This window comes from Coregonus lavaretus, assembly GCF_964263955.1.
Source record: "Coregonus lavaretus genome assembly, chromosome: 7".
In the NCBI taxonomy this organism is placed as follows: domain Eukaryota; kingdom Metazoa; phylum Chordata; class Actinopteri; order Salmoniformes; family Salmonidae; genus Coregonus; species Coregonus lavaretus.
Genome location: NC_139994.1, coordinates 11,026,204 through 11,048,504, shown reverse-complemented (window position 1 = coordinate 11,048,504; position 22,301 = coordinate 11,026,204). Strand labels below are relative to the sequence as shown.

At 43.0% G+C, this 22,301-nt stretch overlaps 1 protein-coding gene across 1 annotated transcript in view; it reads right to left on the bottom strand.

The window, feature by feature from the left end:
* The window catches only part of LOC311131885 (gamma-aminobutyric acid type B receptor subunit 2-like), a gene marked incomplete at both ends in the record, with an annotated part of 203,946 nt that overhangs the window by 119,912 nt on the left and 61,733 nt on the right, over nt 1-22,301 (bottom strand). The window contains one exon of the mRNA XM_084165004.1: nt 16,191-16,328. Within this exon, the coding sequence (XP_084021130.1) occupies nt 16,191-16,328 (138 nt within the window). The remainder of the gene's footprint in view (nt 1-16,190; nt 16,329-22,301) is intronic.

Below are 22,301 nucleotides of genomic sequence, written 5' to 3'. Positions count from 1 at the left end.
TCCCCCTCAGGAGACTGAAAAGATTTGGCATGGGTCCCCAGATCCTCAAAAAGTTCTACAGCTGCACCATCGAGAGCATCCTGACCGGTATGGCAACTGCTCGGCATCCGCCCGTAAGGTGAGTGTGTACGGCCCAGTACATCACTGGGGCCAAGCTTCCTGCCATCCAGGACCTATATACTAGGCGGTATCAGAGGAAGTCCCAAAAAATTGTCAAAGACTCCAGTCACCCAAGTCATAGGGGTGAGGAGTATTTATGTCTGTAATAAAGCCCTTTTGTGGGTAAAAACTCATTCTGATTGGCTGGGCCTGGCTCCCCAGTGGGTGGGCCTGGCTGTCAAGTGTTTGGGCCTTTGCCCTCCCAGGCCCACCAATGGCTGCACCCCTGCCCAGTCATGTGAAATCTATAGATTAGGGCCTAATTTATTTATTTAAATTGACTGATTTCCTTATATGAACCGTAACTCAGTAAAATCTTTGAAATTGTTGCATGTTGCATTTATATTTCTTCAACTATAAGATGCTTTTTTGAGCTCTCCTAGCTGTACCGTTGAGGAACTAGAGGAAGCACACTTGTAGTTATTTTGTTTGGAACACAACTCTGCAACCCCGCCATCACACAATAACTGTTGTTTACGCAATCCAAAAATGGCTCATTATAAATCGCAATCTGGGTCAGGTGGGCATAATTTCAAAGCTTGTTCTATTGCCAACATGACTAGCTAAATGATAAAATACAATCTTATAGTGTTAGGCTTTCACAAGGCAATTCAGAGAAGCAGATAATAATTTTGTCATGAGTGCATTCAGATGTGTGGTCCGTGGCAAACTTTCTTCACAATACAACAAACATTCTGTTCAGGACAACCCAGGGTATAACACCATGTCATCTTGTAACTGTACGTCAAACATAGTGATCATGAACATTGACACTGTATTACATTTTAGTCATTTAGCAGACGCTCTTATCCAGAGCGACTTACAGTTATTAAGTGCATACATAACTTTCTTTCTTTTTCATACTGGCCCCCCGTGGGAATCGAACCCACAACCCTGGCGTTGCAAACACCATGCTCTACCAACTGAGCTACATCCCTGCCGGCCATTCCCTCCCCTACCCTGGACGAATTGTGCGCCGCCCCATGGGTCTCCCGGTCGACACGTTACTGCACAGCCACAACGTTCCAATTTAGGCACTTATCAGTATCCAAATCTGCCATTTTCAACCCGTAAAGGGCGAATCAGAATCTAATGGATCATAATCATACAAATGAGACCGGTGACTTCCAGTCCTGAGAAAAACACTGAAGTTCATCCAGAAATCCTTGTTTGTCTCAATGGATAAATAATGGTTCAGGTAGGTTAGGATATTTTCCTCCTTGCCTCCCTGTGTGCAATGCAAAAAGCAGGGTGATGCAGGGGGTGTGGGTTCAGGAAACCGATCAATGGGCAAAATAAATATTTCACAGCAGCAGTCTGTCTGTTGTTGCATTAATTTGATAGCTTCAATGAATTCTCTCATAAGACAATAAAAAATCGCTACTGTACATCTTCTCCTATAAAACCCCACTGAAATGGATCAGATGACTCACATAGAAATCCTTCAAAACGGTGCTAGTGTTGACCAATAATCCTGCAAGCAAAAATACAGATGTTGGATCTTAATTTGATCACCCTGTTGTTGCAGGACATTTTATGCACAGCAGGAAATGCTAACTTGTAGTGTATTCGAGGTTTAAACAGACTTCTAAAGTTAGTAATTTCCACTTCAAATATCAGACTTAATTTTCCCTAACAAAAAAAGGTAGCAACCCCTTCAAAAATTTACATAAATTATTATCCACACAATAATTCACATTTCCTGTTGCTGCAGGATTATAATTTTTTGCTGTGAGAAACGGATCAAATTAAGATCCTACATCTGTACTGCATTTATACAACTTGGTTATCATTTCACCCCCGAGGTCTGACACAGTCCATGATATTTTCAATCTGTAATTTACCAGGAGTAGAGAGCTAAATGTCAACATTATTGTTGTCCGTGGAACTCATACTTTGGGCTATGGGTTCTGATCTTCCAAAGGGGAAAGTGTTGGTTACTTTCAATTATTTTCCTATTCATATTTAATTGAGTTTATTGCTTGATAAAGGTCAATGGTGGTGGTTATGTGCGTTTCCTAACACCGGGGCGGTGGAGTCTTGCTGGTAAGTCAGCATGGCTGTTTAAAAATGCACAGTGTTTGCCACAGGAAGCCATGACCTGGGAGAGTTAACCTATCGAACAATAAATATCAGGTAACACATCCAATCAAATCCCCCCGTCTCCCTCTCCTGGTCTCCTGCTATGACTCGTGCAGTGAAGGAAGCTCGACTGTGGTTAACAGCATTGGGCCAGTAACCGAAAGGTCACTGGTTCGAATTCCTGAGACCACGAGGTGAGAAATCTGGCGATGAGCCCTTGAGCAAGGCACTCTGGATAAGAGCGTCTGCTAAATGACAAAAATGTGAATGTAAAGCAGCAAAGTAAGACTGGAGACGACTAGAAAGAACACACATTAATGCTGGGAGCCACTGGGGCAGTGTGTGTGTGTGTGTGTGTGTGTGTGTGTGTGTGTGTGTGTGTGTGTGTGTGTGTGTGTGTGTGTGTGTGTGTGTGTGTGTGTGTGTGTGCGTCAGGTTCAAACTTAGAAATTACTTTCCTATAATGAGCCTGGCCTGCCTGTCTTTGTCTCTTAGGTCGTTTTCACCGCCAAGCGGCCCCTCCTGCTCACAGCCACTAAAAGGTTTTCATAAAAAATGTAAAACAGAGCTGTGCCATGTTGCATCTTAGGCCGTTTATATTTAAACTGAGTCTACAGTCGGCTGGGGTTGAATGTCTCCCCGCTGAACGTGTGCGTGACAATCAGTTATAATTTAGGGAGATTGTCATGTTGTTCTTCTCCAGTGAATCATCTCCTATGGGAGATAGGGTCAGATATAGACAATGCACATAGCCAAGAGAGTACACATCAATGTACAGTAGATAGGATTGATGATGGTATACATGGAGGATAGTGTAGCATATTTTGTATCCTGCAATTTGTCAACACATAGAAGAGTCCCTCAGGGGACCTGCACTTGAAGGGAGAAAGTATATTCCTCAGAATGTGAAATCCACCCAAACACCTTGTATCACTGAGACAGACTCTGTTGTCTATGGAGCAGCCATTTTGCTGGCTACCATGCCATTGTATTTTATTTTTATGGGAGAGAAATAGACTGCTCCTTTTTCCAGAATGCCTTTAATATGAAAACGTGGATTCCCCAGGCTCTGATGACAGCCAAAGCAACACTTTTGCAATGTTGTCTCTGAAAACAATACAGTCTATCTGTATCTATAGCTAGCTACATTCACCAGGCAAATGGAAACACAGGGCTACTCTAACTAACAAATGGTCTTTGAGAAAGCACATACAGTACATTATGCGTCCCTGAGTTTTGTATGTTAGTATAACACATTTCTAACATGTTAGGCCTACACATTTCTAACATGTTAGGCCTACATAATAGGCTTTTGTCCACCTTATGGAATAATTTCTATACTGCAAAGACTATATACGCTTGTAAAAATGTGGTGCATCACTATTGACTATTGCATCATATTCACGAGGTCATCGCCTTTCCCAGCTTTGAGTTGCAAAATACTACTGCTTATATCTGCCCTACCTTAATTAGAAAATGGGAGTTCATTGTGACAAAAGCTATGCAGTCCTCTTTCAATTATCAGACTTCTTGTTTGTTTGCCCCCAGGGTTCCAAGGCATTCAGAAAAAGGAGAGAGAGGAGACAGAATGTGTGCAGTAGAGGAGATGAGAGTGAGAGAGAAAGCGTGGCGATAGAGAGTGTGTGTGTGTTTGTGTTTGTCTATTTGTCTGTGTGTCTGTTTGTCTGCGTCATGCACCCTATCTTTCCCGCAAAGGAAAATAACGGCTGTTTGAAAATGTACCCAATGGCCAGGGGGAAAAAAACGAGAGAGAGAGAGAGAGAGAGAGAGAGAGAGAGAGAGAGAGAGAGAGAGAGAGAGAGAAAGAAAGAAAGAAAAAAAGAAAGAAAGAAAGAAAGAAAGAAAGAAAGAAAGAAAGAAAGAAAGAAAGAAAGAAAGAAAGAAAGTAAAAAAGAAAGAAAGAAAGAAAGAAAGAAAGAAAGAAAGAAAGAAAGGGAGACAGCTCCTCCATTTTGGCTCTAGAAGAAGTTGCTCAACAAAAAGGAGGTAGCTTGTAAATGTCAACCACACACACAGATTAGGCACATTACTGCACTCACACACACACACACACACACACACACACACACACACACACACACACACACACACACACACACACACACACACACACACACACACAAACACAGGTTATTACAATGCACTGTAAACCACGCACCTTGCTTCCATTAACACTAAACAGATCCATACTGAACATTTGTAAAGTGGTACAGTATGTAAAGTGATCATAGATACAGTGTACAGGTTTATAGGGAAAACAATCATGGTACTGCAGAATCCTCCTCTACTTACATTATGATATAGAATATATATTACCTCTGTGTCTGTAATAGAGACAGCGTTATAGTTCATCAAGAATTCAATTTGCGGAGTAAACCAAAAAGGAATGTTCAATAACTGTGAATGGAAATAGCATAGAGCTCATATTCAACCTCAGGGAGGCAGGAAACAGGATAGCTAAAGGGAAACAGGGTAGCTAAAGGGAAACAGGGTAGCTAAAGGGAAACAGGATAGCTAAAGGGAAGCAGGATAGCTAAAGGGAAACAGGATAGCTAAAGAGAAACAGGATAGCTAAAGATAAACAGGATAGCTAACGGGAAACAGGATAACTAAAGAGAAACAGGATAGCTAAAGGGAAACAAGATAGCAAAAGAGAAACAGGATAGCTAAAGAGAAACAGGATAGCTAAAGAGAAACAGGATAGCTAAAGAGAAACAGGATAGCTAAAGGGAAACAGGATAGCTAAAGGGAATCAAGATAGGTTGAATGCAGGAAAATAAAGAAAGAAATAGAAAGTTGAAGGAGAAAGCAAACAAACATTCGGAAAGTATTCAGACTCCTTGACTTTCTCCACATTTTGTTACATTACAGCCTTATTTTAAAATTGATTAAATCGTTTTTTCCCTCTTCAATCTACACACAATACCCCATAATTACAGGTTTTTAGAAATGTTTAGAAATGTCTTTAAAAAAAAACGGAAATATCACATTTACATAAGTAATGTGGCGCAGCGGTCTAAGGCACTGCATCTCAGTGCTTGAGGCGTCATTACAGACCCCCTGGTTCGATTCCAGGCTGTATCACAACCGGCCGTGATTGGGAGTCCCATAGGGCGGCGCACAATTGGCCCAGCGTCGTCCGGGTTTGGCCGGTGTAGGCCGTCATTGTAAATAAGAATTTGTTCTTAACTGACTTGCCTAGTTAAATAAAGGTTAAATAAAAAACTTTTAAAAACTTTGTTGAAGCACCTTTGGCAGAGATTACAGCCTCGAGTCTTCTTATGTACGACACTACAAGCTTGGCACACCTGTGTTTGGGGAGTTTCTCCCAGTCTTCAGGTTGGATGGGGAGCATCGCTGCACAGCTATTTTCAGGTCTCTCCAGAGATGTTCGATCAGGTTCAAGTCTGGGCTCTGGCTGGGCCACTCAAGGACATTCAGAGACTTGTCCCGAAGCCACTCCTGCGTTGTCTTGGCTGTGTGCTTAGGGTCGTTGTCCTGTTGGAAGGTGAACCTTCGCCCCAGTCTGACGTCCTGAGCTCTCTGGAGCAGGTTTTCATCAAGGATCTCTCTATACTTTGCTCCGTTCATCTTTCTCTCGATCCTGACTAGTCTCCCAGTCCCTGCTGCTGAAAAACATCCCCACAGCATGATGCTGCCACCACCATGCTTCACCATAGCGGTGGTACCAGGTTTCCTCCAGACGTGACACTTGGCATTCAGGCCAAAGAGTTCAATCTTGATTTCATCAGACCAGAGAATCTTGTTTCTCATGGTCAGAGTCCTTTAGGGTGCCTTTTGGCAAACTCCAAGCGGGCTGTCATGTGCCTTTTACTGAGGAGTGGCTTCCGTCTGGCAACTCTAGCATGAAGGCCTGATTGGTGGAGTGCTGCAGAGATGGTTGTCCTTCTGGAAGGTTCTCCCATCTCCACAGAGGAACTCCGGAGCTTTGTCAGTGACCATCGGGTTCTTGTTCACCCCCCTGACCAAGGCCATTCTCCCCTGATTGCTCAGTTTGGCCGGGCGGCCCGCTCTAGGAAGAGTCTTGGTGGTTCCAAACTTCTTCCATTTAAGAATGATGGAGGCCACTGTGTTCTTGGGGACCTTCAATGCTGCAGACATTTTTTGGTACCCTTCCCCAGATCTGTGCCTCGACACAATCCTGTCTCGGAGCTCTACGGACAATTCCTTTGACCTCATGGCTTGGTTTTTGCTCTGACATGCACTGTCAACTGTGGGACCTTATATAGACAGGTGTGTGCCTTTCCAAATCATGTCCAATCAATTGAATTTACCACAGGTGGACTCCAATCAGGTTGTAGAAACATCTCAAGGATGATCAATGGAAACAGGATGCACCTGAGCTCAATTTCGAGTCTCATAGCAAAGGGTCTGAATACTTATCTAAATAATGAATTTCTGTTTTTTTATAAATTAGCAAAAATTCTAAAAACCTGTTTTCGCTTTGTCATTATGGGGTATTTTGTGTAAATTGATGAGAAAAAATAATAATTTAATCAATTTTAGAATAAGGCTGTAAAGTAACAAAATGTGGAAAAAGTAAAGGGTCTGAATACTTTCCAAATGCACTGTAGATAGAGCAAGAAGACTATACCTTAAGCTCAGCAGGATAACACAGCCTTGCTGTGCACAGGAGACCCGAGAGAGAGGGGAGAGAGAGAAAGAGAGGGAGAGAGAGAAAGGAGGATACTCCTTTATGATACAATTAAGCTCCCCCTCTATATCTCCACCTCTCATTCACCCTCTCTCACTGAATGGGAGTTTAAGTTACAGATATTAGTGAGCTGCTTTAGACAGTTAAACTGGCTTTTATCGATCTAGAGCTTCAATCTCCAAAAGCGGTTTATTTTCATGGGCCTGGTCTTTCATGTCTGACTGCCCTCAAAACACACCCTTGTTTTTTCACTTTTCAATAGATCTTCCAACTGGCTGATTTCAATGATAGCCATGTAGATTTTATTAACCTGTTATATTGAAAGGGGATTGTCATATTGAGATGAAAAGATGAAAGTACAGCTATAATAGTACATCTCACATATGTTTCCTGCATATTAATCCATTTGTATTTTATCCATTCAATCTATGATAGTCTTGACATAAAGTCTCTTATATAAGGGTTTCAATATATGTCAATAAATCCAATGAACTAGATAAATGCCAAAACTGAACTAGATAAATGCCAAAACTGAACTAGATAAATGACAAAACTGAACTAGATAAATGACAAAACTCGTGGTGATACACATCTAAAACTGAGTTCTAAATATACCTGTTCTCACAGGAGAGAGGGTTGTTTCCCGCCTCGCCCTGCAGTGCCGAGAGGAGCGGAGATCCTAATTTGCATTAGCAGTGCGGAATTAATTGTATCCCTGACATCTCCCTGATTGTGTCGCACACACACACACACGATAATGCCTGTGATCTAAACAGCCCATTGTTAATGTGTTGTGGAAACAGTGGTAATTCTCAGACTCATTCAAGGTGTTTTAACTACACCACCCGTGTTGCAAAAACAAAGCTCTCCCTCCTCTTTCTCTCTCATTCTCTCCCTCTCTCTGTTTCTCTCTCCTCCCTCTCTATCTGTCATGGAAGAGGGAGACAGTAGGCTGTGACTTCTTCTTGTTGCATCATCAACAACCTCATTTCAATTGGATCCTTTCAACGTTTCACATTCTGGAAAGTCCACATCTTTTGACCAGAGCCCAATGAGCATCAATGAGAATATAATCCCTGACAGGATCTAAACGCATCAGAGTTTTTTAATTGAAGGAAATTAATTTTGGAAAGGAATGAATTACGAATTCAATGTATCATTGGATTTCCTTGTTTCAAAGCTTATTTTCCCCCAGAAGTAAATGAGGACAGAGTATGATCTAAATAAGGCTTCTCAAAGGAAAAGCTCCAAAAGTGAGAGGAAAAACAAGAATTTTGGGGGGTATATAGAAGTTGTATATCAAAACAAGCACAGAGTTTAGCGTTCCTAGTTAGTTTATCGGTATTAGGGGTGTCTGGAACTTGTTAGTTTAGTGTTATTGGGGTGTCTGGAACTTGTTAGTTTATCGTTATTAGAGGTGTCTGGAACTTGTTAGTTTAGTGTTATTGGGGTGTCTGTGTCACGCCCTGGCTCTGGGGACTCTTATATGTTGAGCCAGGGTGTTAGTTTATATGTGTAGTGTCTATGTTTTGTTTTCTATGTGTTCTTTTCTATATTGTGTGTTTCTGTGTTGGCCGGGGTGGTTCCCAATCGGAGGCAGCTGTGTCTTGTTGTCTCTGATTGGGAACCATACTTAGGCAGCCTGTTGTGCACTTGTCATTTGTGGGATCTTGATCCGTATAGGTTTGTGTTATTAACCTAGGACTTCACGTATTGTTTGGTTTGTTGTTTTTGTTCGTGTGAGTACGTTCAATAAAATATGTACGCCTATCACGCTGCGCCTTGGTCCGCTTCACATAACGATCGTGACAGTCTGGAACTTGTTAGTTTAGCATTATTAGGGGTGTCTGGACCTTGTTAGTTTAGAGTTATTAGGGGTGTCTGGAACTTGTTAGTTTATCGGTATTAGGGGTGTCTGGACCTTGTTAGTTTAGAGTTATTAGGAGTGTCTGGAACTTGTTAGTTTAGTGTTATTAGGGGTGTCTGGAACTTGTTAGTTTAGTGTTATTAGGGGTGTCTGGAACTTGTTAGTTTAGTGTTATTAGGGGTGTCTGGAACTTGTTAGTTTATCGTTGTTAGGGGTGTCTGGAACTTGTTAGTTTATCGTTGTTAGGGGTGTCAGGAACTTGTTAGTTTATCGTTGTTAGGGGTGTCAGGAACTTGTTAGTTTATCGTTGTTAGGGGTGTCAGGAACTTGTTAGTTTATCGTTTAGGGGTGTCAGGAACACATCCAACTACTGTATGTTGTCCTGATTTTCTTTTCTTTTCCAACAAAAACAAGATATTAGAGCCAAGATCTCTGTGTGGAATTCTCATTGTTCATTCATCTTCTATTCCATTTCAATACGGCTTTCAGACCAAAAATAGAACGGGGATCTGTCAAGGGGATCTGTCAACCCAACAGGGGAGGCTTTTCCTTTTGGTGTTTTCAGCAGAGAAAAAAAATCCCTCAAATTCCATGGACTTTTCTTTTCCTTGGAAAAACATTCCATTCCTCTATAATTCCTATTGAGTGTAAATGAGATTTCACATACACATGTTTGTATGGAAGGTGTAACTGTAACACTCGTGATGGCACCATCCTATTTAGCAGTATTTGTGCAAAACGTTGCTAATTAGCTCATTACGGAATTTCCTGTAAATTCTGGTGACCGCTGGGAGAGTGAGATGGATACAACACATACAGAGTGACTGTAAATGATGCCAAATTCACAGACATTTGAAGTCTGCTTCAAGAAACTGTAACAGCAAATGTTTTATTCCCTCTCTCTACGTCCTGTATATCCTCTGGGTGGTGATCGGGAGCATTAAGACAGTATAAAACTCACAAATTGCATGTGTTAAATCACCCAGCCTCTCTTCTCCACACGGTCATGTCCTGTTCTGACTCACACAGACTGAGTGACCGAGCCGAGGGTGGCCACTCACTGCCCTCTCTCTGGAACCCACTCTGCTATATTACACCCCCCCCCCCCCCCCCCCCCCCCGCCCCGCAGGCCAAACCACTGTCACTTTCGCTCTCTGTCTGTTTTGTTAATGAATAAGAAGTAAAGAGGGACAGGAACCGACTTCTTCCAAAAGAGTCTACTGTGTTTTTAACCTGAGGAGAAAGATAGCCTACAACAAACTCACAGTTCATAGACTCCTGTCACCCAGCGTTGGGCTCAATTCTATTTCAATTCCTTCAATTCAGGAAGTAAACTGACATTCTAATTCCGTTTACATCCTGAATTGACTGGATTAGAATGAAATTGACCATAGCCCTGCTGTCCACTTGGCTCATGTCTCTTTGCCTCTTGCCTCATCCTCCCCTCTGCACCAACCTGTGATTTCAACCTCAACTTGGGAACGATAAAGTAATCCTTCTACCCCCCCCCCCCCCCCCCCCCCCAAAAAAAAAAAAAAAATGGTAAAGTGGTTATCCCACTGGCTATAGGGTGAATGCACCAATTTGTAAGTCGCTCTGGATAAGAGCGTCTGCTAAATTACGTAAATGGAAATGGAAATGGAACCATGAAATATGGATACGGAACAAGAAAATATTTGACATAAACTGAGACAGAATACCATAGACTACAGCAGCAGTTCATGTTTTTTTTGAAGAGTTTAGTATAGTACTCAGATGGATTACACGCATGCACACACACACACAAAATAAGATCTACACTGCTGGTTGTCTTCCAAAAAGAGAAAAATAGCAGCAGCTGAGGTTTGGATGTTGTAGAAAATGGAGGGAGGCAGGGAGGGATGGATGGAAGTAGAGATGCAGCTTGTCTCTCGTTGTCACGCTCGTTGAAGGACGGGTCAGACCAAGGCGCAGCGTGAAATGCATACATGTTTATTATAAAGAATAAACACACGAACAAAAACAACGTAACGTGAAGTCCTCAGGCTAAACACAAATACAAGTCTCTACACGGAACAAGATCCCACAACTAATGAATGCAAACAGGCTGCCTAAGTATGATCCCCAATCAGAGACAACGAGCGACAGCTGTCTCTGATTGGGAATCACACCCGGCCAAACATAGAAATACAACACCTAGAAAGTAAACATAGAAAACATAACATAGAAACTAAACATGCACACCCTGACCAAACTAACTAGAGTTCTATAGGTCAGGGCGTGACACTCGTCTCTAAATTGTCCGGCTTAATGAAGCAGCTACGATCAATACTGGCACTGGGAGAGAAACACCTCTCATATATACATATGACTTCCTTGATGCTCTCACCACTTACCCAGAATGCCTTGTAACCGATTCTGTTGTGTGTTGTTGTTTTTCCATCTTCATCATCTGTGGCTGTCATCTTTCAGTGCTGTTTTATCAAGGCTGGGTTCCGAATATAAATGACACCCTATTCCCTCCATAGTGCAATACTTTTGCTCAGAGTCCTTTGAGCCCTTGTCAAAAGTGGTGCGCTATATAAGGAATTGGGTGCAATTTGGGATGACTCCCTTGAGACGTTATCTGACAGTGGAGGGCTGAGTGAATTGTCACAACGTTGTCAAAAGTAGAGAACATGGAGTAGGCCAAAAAATAAGCCTACTTATAACAGACAACACTTTACAGTAAAAATATAAATTTCTAGTTAAAATGTGCTCCGTGTCTTTTTTTTCCCAAGGAGCATCATTTTTCATTACACTGTCGACGCGGCTGAAAATGAACAGCGACTCCTCTACCGATATATCTAATTGGCACCTGAGAGGTCGCCAGATTCTATGAGGGCATTTCTTAGCACTCAATGAGCCATTAAGACAGAATCGAAAGCGTGCTTGAAGACAATGAACCACTCTCAGCCATTCTGCGGAGGAGAAACTATGAATCGATAGAGCAGGCAGAAGGGAAGGTTCGTATATGCAGTCTTGGACCAGGCTGCCGGCCACCGAGATTCTTGGTGCCAGAAGTGTTTTAAGGGAAAGCCAATCGTTTTTCTCTAAATTAAGTGTTGAGAGGAGCTTGCCTGTTTAATCCTCTATCAAGACGGTCGCCAAGAATTGTTTTGCAAAGTGAAAAAGATAACAGCAAATTGCGATCAGCTATAATTTTGACGAGAGCAGGCGTGTCAACACACAGCTCTCCTTATCTCTCACCCTCTTTCCTTCTCTCTCTCTCGCTCTCTTTCTCTCGCTCTGTGTGTGTTTGTCTCTCTATCACTTTCTCTCCCTCACCTTCTCTCTCCCCCTCTCTCTCAGCCATTGCTCAAAGCCTACTGCCCTCTCTCTCTTTCTCTATTTCTCTCTCTCTCTCTTTCTCTCTTTCTCTCTTTCTCTCTCTCTCTCTCTCTCTCTCTCTCTCTCTCTCTCTCTCTCTCTCTCTCTCTCTCTCTCTCTCAGCCAATTCTCAAAGCCTGCTGTCCTCTCCATCTATCCCTCCATCCTTCTCCATCCCTCATTTACAATCTGTCTATTCGCCCTCATAGCATTCTTATCTTCCATTCAATTTGCTTTCAGTCATTCTCACCACATAGCCAACTGTAAGTTACACAACACAGCTAAAAAGAGTACTAGGTGCTTAGCAGAGAGGAGAGGTAATGATGCGCCTGTATTTCCAACAACACCGAGGGATGTGAGTCACAATCAGGATGTGAGCGAGAGAGCTGCTTGCGGATCAGTAGTTATATAAATCCATGGCAGATGGTGCCTGCAAACTGATCACGGTGCTGCAACACCGTGAGTGTATGTGTGTTGTGTGTGTGTGTGTGTGTGTGTGTGGGGGGGGGGGGGGGGTGCTGTGTATGTGTGCACGCATCCATACACATGTGTGTGTTGGGGGGGTGTTCTGCTTTGAACACCTCAAAGCTTATACTGTAGTTCATTAAGAAACACTTCCCTGATTAAAAATCTATTTTTACACATATATAAATTAATATTTTGTTTAATAAAACATTTCCCAGGAATTCCTGTTCTGTATCCAGAGTAGTCGCTAATAGACACTGTCTAAATACTGTCTAGATGTCTCTCCTTTTTATAGGAAAATGATGTGCTTCTATAGGGCAGCACATTAGAAACCATTTGGAAATCTGCATATCTTCCTACAAAACACCTGACTTCAAAAGTAGAATAAGCCCCCTGAATCTTCTTCATTTCCCTTTATCCATGATATAACAACGATCAATATGTTTCCATTCCTATATAATATACCATAAAACTTCCCAAACTTGTTCTTCCTCGCTCCCTCTCTCCTCACAGAGGGCGTATATAGATCAGAGATGGAAGTAATGCACCTCCCGCTGGCTTCTGACGTCAGGGCCCAACGCACTAGCCTACGTCTGCAGCTTGGAGCCAGGCAGCTTCCAGCAGCCTGCAGCACGGGCCATGTTCCTCTCTGCTTCCCTCCACTGGGAGACAGATGAAAGTCAATGGGCCCAGAGAGGGAGATGGAGAGAGAGGCAGCAATCCTAGCACAATTTAGATCTGCAAAGGGACCAGCATAGAACGTAGCTTATTTATAATTACTGTATGAAACCACAGGGTTTCCAGGTTGAAGTTCCCCTAGGTACTGATCTAGCTTCCCCTCCCTCACCAGCTTTCTCTCCCTGATCCCCTGATCCTCTCCCCGAATCCTAACCTCAACCGTTAGTGGGGAAAATGCAAAACTGACCCCAGCTCAGTGTCTAGGGGCAACGTCACCCAGCTCTGTTCAATGTTTTCATTTCCGGATGGCCTCAACGGTCAACATGGCCGTCTCACTCTGGAATAACTCTACAGGATTCCATGTAATTGGATCATGTTCAAAGTGCACCACCGTAGTGTGTCCTAACAATTACAGCTTTTAAACGGACACTTTTTTTGGACATGCATTATGGACGAGATTTGAGGAATCTGTTTTCCTGCGGTGTCGTTAATAGTTAATTCAGTCTCAGCCGGTAATTAAAGAAATGCCTTTCCACTCCGTCTGTCTCTTACACCAGAGAAAACAGAGCCTCGCTTGTGGCAACACTACATATAGCAGAAGCTGGATTCTCATGGGCTGTGTCCCAAATGGCACCGTATTTCCTACGTAGTGCACTACATTTGACCAGAGGGTCCTGCTCAAAAGTAGTGCACTATGTAGGGAATAGGGTGTCATATGGGACGTAGTACTGGATTCTCCTCATACCTCTTTCACTTTAAGCACTCCTTTTTAAAGATGCAATCTCAGTGATTTTGCAACCCATTCACTTCTCTCTTATTCCCCCACAATCACTTTCCATCATGTAATCCGGAGGCTCTTGAATGGGTTTTTTTCAGATCAAACTGATGTGAAGTCAAGCTGTGAGGTAGAGAGCTGGAGTGGGCCCACTGGTCCACTGCTATGATACTCCAGGGAAAGAGGGACCGCCCCAAATGGCACCCTATTCCCTATATAGTGCACTACTTACCCTATGGGCCCTGGCCAAAAGTAGTGCACTATATAGGGAATAGGGTGCCATTTGGGATATACCCATACTGTGCACCTGAGGCATCTGTTTTAGAGAAGAAGATTAGCACCAGTCCTACACACGTCTAATACCAACCTAACAGCTAACAGAGCGAGAGAGAGAGCGAGAGCGAGAGAGCGAGAGAGAGAGAGAGAGAGAGAGAGAGAGAGAGAGAGAGAGAGAGAGAGAGAGAGAGAGAGAGAGAGAGAGAGGGGGGGGGGGGGGGGGGGAGAGAGGGGGAGAGAGCGAGAGAGGGGGAGGAGAGCGAGAGAGGGGGAGAGAGAGATAGAGAGGGAGAGAGAGAAGGGGAAGAAAGAAAGCGAGTGGGATAAGCATCTTTCTGAACAGAAAACTGTCAGTATCCTGTCTTTTCTTTTCAACTTATTACAATTTTGAAAGAACCACTTATTTCTCCAACTTTTCACCTGGTTACCGAATGTACAAGGAAATAGAGGAAGCTGAAATAGAACCCAAGTTCCTCTGGCATATATTATTTTCCAATTTCTATATCTGCCCTGCAGCCTCCCTTTCCAAATACTGCGACCTGACAGGATCCAAAAGAATGAACTGCTCCCTGATACAATAACTGTCTGGGTGACATTCAGTTCAAGGTAGAGTCACTTGAGTTGTACGATCTCCGCTGCATAGCCGAAGTACGTGCTAGCCTTCTTATCTATATGATCACTTGTTCAGGCATTTTAGTCAGCGAATGGAAATTGAGAGAAGCACAATTTCTCATTTATAGTGCAATACCAACAGAGTACCATGAGAGAGAGACAGTGTACGTAATAACTCAAGAGGCCAACAGTTTACCGTATGGCATGGAATGCTGCCTTTTCTCATACTTAGCCATTGAATTCTACTGTGCGTTATAGGGAAAAAATGCACGCTCTAGAATGCCCTTCAAGCCAATCAGAAAGGAGTATTTAACAATGCCATGGTATAAATGAAGATAACCCCCACCGGAGAAAACTGGCTTCTCTCATTTCAGCTTTGGCCAGATAGCCTCCAGATCATATTTCTATGCATATCTAAGTCATATGAGTCTTTCATGAAATCTAATAATAATAATAATAATATGCCATTTAGCAGACGCTTTTATCCAAAGCGACTTACAGTCATGTGCGCATACATTTTTACGTATGGGTGGTCCCGGGGATCGAACCCACTACCCTGGCGTTACAAGCGCCATGCTCCATGCTCTACCAATGACTCAACATATCTAAGCATGTATCCCTCTCGTAACGCCAAATTGGATTTTCTTCAGTACAGTACTGTACATTCAATCACTATAATATAGCCTAGTGATATAGGCAAATAAAAGGCAAGCCACTGATAATAAATACAGTTAAGTTAATCTGTTATAGGCATATAATGTAGTTTATGTCCCAAATGGCACCCTATTCCCTATGTAGTACACTACTTTTGACCAGGGCCTATAGGGCTCTGGTCAAAAGTAGTGCACTATAAAGGGTATAGGGTACTATTTGAGACTTTGCCTTAATATTTCCTCAGTTTTCCTCCCATCTTTTGGTTTCTGAAATGGATAAGGATTCTCCCGGATTAAAGCCATACCAATTAGCCATTTACTCTGGTGAGGCTAATGAAGGATTAATCCATGAGTTAGGACCTCTCAGAGACCTCAGCTACAGCACCATAAGACTATGGACTCAGCCACTCACAAACGAACAAATGAATCAATTAGCAAACCGCATGTCCTGTCACTGCGGTTCCCACCTCAAGCACACACACAAACACACACACACAATGTCTTTCTTCTTTGCTTTTGTAAATCCCAGCCAGAACAGACCAACCCTCCTCCTCATAATAACCAGACTGTAGTTCCTACCTGCACCAGGTTCCACCCCTCCAGTGACTCAGCAATGATGGACGTCACGGACGGACACACCCCTCCAAATATCATCAGGTGTTTGGGTCCGTAGCATATGGCATCGAAGAAGGCCCTCAATCCCTTGGCGTTGTCACACTGCATGGGGAGAGAGTGGAGGTTTGGGGGGTGAGAGAGAGAGAGAGAGAGAGAGAGAGAGAGAGAGAGAGAGAGAGAGAGAGAGAGAGAGAGAGAGAGAGAGAGAGAGAGAGAGAGAGAGAGAGAGAGAGAGAGAGAGAGAGAGAGAGAGAGAGAGAGAGAGAGAGAGAGAGAGAGAGAAAAAAAAAAGTTTAAAAGCTGCATAACACTTTTCTGGGCTATTTTGGGGTGGGATGTGGCTGGCACGCAAAAGTGAAAGCACAGATTTAATTATGTTCTGTACTGCACACCTCTTACAGTAGCACAGCAGTATGGGTATGCGTTCCAAAATGGCACCCTATTCCCTATATAGTGCCCTACTTTTGACCAGGGCTCAAAGGGGCTCTGGTCAAAAGTAGTGCACTAAATAGGGAATAGAGTGCCATTTGGACAGCACCCTTGGAGTTCAGGGAAAGTGTTCATATAATTATGTGAGGCACATGAAGCCTACAAATACGCTACAAATATATGAGGCTCCTATAGTTATGTAATGCACACCTGTACCATTTTGTACTGTATGTGAATATGTAGCATTGCAATACATTGTTATACAATATGTGAGTACAATCGAGAGAGAGAGAGAGAGAGAGAGAGAGGCCATCCCACTGCTGCTACTGCAGAATGCAGCCATCTCACATCACTATGGCAACGCTCTTAGCTCTGTAGAACTGCAGGAGATAGGCAAGAACGGGAGAGAGAGAGAGAGAGAGAGAGAGACAGAGACAGAGACAGAGACAGAGAGAGAGAGAGAGAGAGAGAGAGAGAGAGAGAGAGAGAGAGAGAGAGAGAGAGAGAGAGAGAGAGAGAGAGAGAGAGAGAGAGAGAGAGAGAGAGAGAGAGATGGAATGGGTCTATTGATTGCTATATGAGCTCCCTAAATGGTTTTGCTGTGATTTTCGGAGTTTGTAACTATATCCCAATCTGCTGTAAACACTTCTTGGCCATAATTATTGCCAATCAATGAAGGATGTTCTCCTGTGTTGATATAGAGTCTGAGGCGATGTCCACCTTGTGAGGTGGTTTCACCTTGTTACAGTGAGGGAAAAAAGTATTTGATCCCTGCTGATTTTGTACGTTTGCCCACTGACAAAGAAATGATCAGTCTATAATTTTAATGGTAGGTGAGAGACAGAATAACAACAAAAAAATCCAGAAAAACGCATGTCAAAAATGTTATAAATTGATTTGCATTTTAATGAGGGAAATAAGTATTTGACCCCCTCTCAATCAGAAAGATTTCTGGCTCCCAGGTGTCTTTTATACAGGTAACGAGCTGAGATTAGGAGCACACTCTTAAAGGGAGTGCTCCTAATCTCAGCTTGTTACCTGTATAAAAGACACCTGTCCACAGAAGCAATCAATCAATCAGATTCCAAACTCTCCACCATGGCCAAGACCAAAGAGCTCTCCAAGGATGTTAGGGACAAGATTGTAGACCTACACAAGGCTGGAATGGGCTACAAGACCATCGCCAAGCAGCTTGGTGAGAAGGTGACAACAGTGACAAGGTGACAACATTTGCGATTATTCGCAAATGGAAGAAACACAAAATAACTGTCAATCTCCCTCGGCCTGGGGCTCCATGCAAGATCTCACCTCGTGGAGTTACAATGATCATGAGAACAGTGAGGAATCAGCCCAGAACTACACGGGAGGATCTTGTCAATGATCTCAAGGCAGCTGGGACCATAGTCACCAAGAAAACAATTGGTAACACACTACGCCGTGAAGGACTGAAATCCTGCAGCGCCCGCAAGGTCCCCCTGCTCAAGAAAGCACATATACAGGGCCGTCTGAAGTTTGCCAATGAACATCTGAATGATTCAGAGGAGAACTGGGTGAAAGTGTTGTGGTCAGATGAGACCAAAATGGAGCTCTTTGGCATCAACTCGCCGTGTTTGGAGGAGGAGGAATGCTGCCTATGACCCCAAGAACACCATCCCCACTGTCAAACATGGAGGTGGAAACATTATGCTTTGGGGGTGTTTTTCTGCTAAGGGGACAGGACAACTTCACCGCATCAAAGGGACAATGGACGGCGCCATGTACCGTCAAATCTTGGGTGAGAACCTCCTTCCCTCAGCCAGGGCATTGAAAATGGGTCGTGGATGGGTATTCCAGCATGACAATGACCCAAAACACACGGCCAAGGCAACAACGGAGTGGCTCAAGAAGGAGAACATTAAGGTCCTGGAGTGGCCTAGCCAGTCTCCAGACCTTAATCCCATAGAAAATCTGTGGAGGGAGCTGAAGGTTTGAGTTGCCAAACGTCAGCCTCGAAACCTTAATGACTTGGAGAAGATCTGCAAAGAGGAGTGGGACAAAATCCCTACTGAGATGTGTGCAAACCTGGTGGCCAACTACAAGAAACGTCTGACCTCTGTGATTGCCAACAAGGGTTTTGCCACCAAGTACTAAGTCATGTTTTGCAGAGGGGTCAAATACTTATTTCCCTCATTAAAATGCAAATACATTTATAACATTTTTGACATGCGTTTTTCTGGATTTTTTTGTTGTTATTCTGTCTCTCACTGTTCAAATAAACCTACCATTAAAATTATAGACTGATCATGTCTTTGTCAGTGGGCAAACGTACAAAATCAGCAGGGGATCAAATACTTTTTTCCCTCACTGTAAGATCATCTAAGTCTGAATTAGATTTTCTTCCAAGACGGCATTGTGCGACTCAGTGGCAAGGATGAGAAATCGAACAGAGGACCTCAATGGAAATAAGCCTTCAGGCTTTATTGTGTTTTCATTCTCTATCATGTTGTTGTCTCTGGCTGGAGCAGCCTACTTCTTCAAATATATTCAATCAATCAATCAACAAGACAGATATATAAAGCCTCCTTTGTCCCTACAGGTTTCCTCTTGCAACAGAGTTGTAGTGACTGGTATAATATTCAAATCGTTTGGTGTGTCGACATCCTCATGTCTGCACAGCATATTGACTGTTGCTGATTTATATCAATATTGATTGATTGATTGTTGGTAAAACTATGTGTACAGTTTAAAACATGTTGTATGTATCTTCCTCCTCCTCCTGCATTTTGGGTTAATAAAACATAATACTCCCATAACCAGGACTACACAAGGCTCACACATGTGCATACACTGGCACATCTTATGTATTCAGTTAACCAAGACTGTGGAAAGCCTAGTGTGAAATGAGAGAGGAGGTGATTATGCGCAGTGGGGATACAATATCTTGTCCACATGGTTGAATAAAACAGCAGGGCTTTTAAAAAGAAAAATATATATTAATTTGCATATTCTCTCTCTCTCGCTCTCCCTCTACCTCTACCTGTCTCTGTCTTGGTCTCTCTCTCTCTGCCCCCCTCTCTCTTATTTCTCTCCAATTGCTCACAACCAGCAGCCAAACTACAGAAGATAAGCTTTTCTGTTTGTTACTATGCTGAAACACAAACCCAGTGTCTGTCAATATTTGGAGTAATAGATTACATTTTACACTGCTGCTACTCGCTGTTTATTATCTATGCATAGTCACTTTACCCCTACCTACATGTACAAATTACCTCTACTAACCTGTACCCCCGCACCCACTGTATATAGCCTCATTATTGTTATTTTATTGTGTTACTTTTTTTAAAACTTTAGTTTATTTAGTAAATATTTTCTTAACTCTATTTTCTTAAAACTGCATTGTTGGTTAAGGGCTTGTAAGTAAGCATTTCACGGTAAGGTCTACACCTGTTGTAGTAGGCGCATGTGACAAATAAAATTTGATTTGATTTTGATGTTAACACCGATAATTTCCATTAGGTGTATAGTCCCATGTGGCTGAGTTGGTAGAGCATGGCGCTTGCAACGCCAGGGTTCTGGGTTCCATTCCCATGTGGGACCCGTATGAAAAAGTCTGAAAATGTATGCACTCACTACCGTAAATTGCTTTGGAAAAGAGCAACAACTAGGACAAGCTTGAGGATACATCCTTCAATTCCAGAACAAATGTTTTTATGTAATCATTATTTGAATATGGACTTTTGAAACCTTGATTTGCCTGCTCATAATTGTTCTGCATGTCATTAAGGAATGCATAGCACACATTCAATTGAAAAAACTGGAGGAATCTTTTTTATATCACTGCTTCTGTGGTTCACACAAGCCATCAAACAGGGCTATAGCCGGCTGTTCCATGGCTTTTTGCTCTTCATCATCCTTCCCTGTGAATCCTTCAAATGTAAACAGCACGCTAGTTATTGTTTATCTTCAAACGCTATAAAGTTAGGAGAACAGATGAAACAGACATACATTCCAATGAGGTCTGTGATGAAATATGGTTTCCTGGCCCCGGGAACGAGACATGTGACCTCACTCTACGCCCCCAGCCATTATTCCTTACGGCCAAAAGCCTCCCATTCAACGGTCACAAAGCAGCGGCTAACCGCCACTATGCCGGGGCTATTTACAGTGCCAGAGAGAGAGGGAGAGAAAGAGAGAGAGAGATGTGGGGAGGGGGCTTTGAGCGCTGTCGAACACATGCAGACCAGTCCGCTTTCTCTCTTTCTCGCTCTCTCTCCCTCGTTCTCTCTCTCCCTCTACCTCTGTCAAACACTCATCCACACAGCCACACAATCTGGCATGCTGGCGGTGCGTTGACCACCGCCACATTGCCTAGGCAACCCACAAGGCAATGCTTTTGAGCGGTAAATAAAGGAGGAGGCTGGGCGGGGAGCTTGGTGGAACTTGGTGTTTGACAGCTATATTTAGCTTGTGATTGGGTGGCACAATCACAGAGGCATTAATCATAACCTACTCAGAAAGTGGATACGTTAATGGTGCCACCCAATCACATGCTAATGGTGGATGGAGTGATGGAGAGGAGAGGGATTCAGTTTATGAACAGTGAGAGAGAGAGAGAGAGAGAGAGAGAGAGAGAGAGAGAGAGAGAGAGAGAGAGAGAGAGAGAGAGAGAGAGAGAGAGAGAGAGAGAGAAGGAGACAGGTGTCTGAAGAACAAGTGCTCATAAAACCAATCAACCATTCTCTCCACGATCATGGCTGACTGTCCCATCTTTAGACACTGTACAGTTCTGCTCTCTGCATCAGATATGCCTTAGAACCCAGTAGTCGACAAATCAAGTTAATGTCATACAGTACGTCAGAGTCTAAGACAGTGGTATTTAAACTTTTTCAGCGGGGACCCTTTTTCTGCTAGATTTCTTCAAATCGGTCAATTTCTATTTTTAAATCAACAAATAACCTTCAGTTGATTGCATTTTCATCTCTTATCAAAATGAAAATTAAACAATAAATAAATTCACTCAATAACATTTTATTTTTCAAATGATCTTTCTCAAAAACGTTTGTATTATTGTCCCATAATATAATCTGTACTATTCATTTATTGTCCCCCCCCACCCAAAAAAAGTGCAGTTCCCCACTAGGGGTCGCGACCCCAACTTTGAATACCACATATAAGGCATTTCCTGCCCAAGCTACACTATATATGCAATAGTATGTGGACACCCCTTCAAATTAGTGTGTTTGGCTATTTCAGCCACACCCGTTGCTGATAGGTGTAAAAATCAAGCACACAGCCATGCAATCTCCATAGACAAACATTGGCAGTAGAATTGCCTTACTGAAGAGCTCAGTGACTTTCAACGTGGCACCGTCATAGGATGCCACCTTTCCATCAAGTCAGTTTGTCAAATTTCTGCCCTGCTAGAGCTGCCCCTGTCAACTGTAAGTGCTGTTATTGTGAAGTGGAAACGTCTAGGTGCAACAACGGCACAGCCGCGAAGTGGTAGGCCAAACAAACTCACAGAACTGGACTGCCAAATGCTGAAGCGTGTAGTGTTTAAAAATAGTCTGTCCTTGGTTGCAACACTCACTACCGAGTTCCAAACTGCCTCTGGAAGCAACGTCAGCGCAAGAACAGTTCGTCAGGAGCTTCATGAAATGGGTTTCC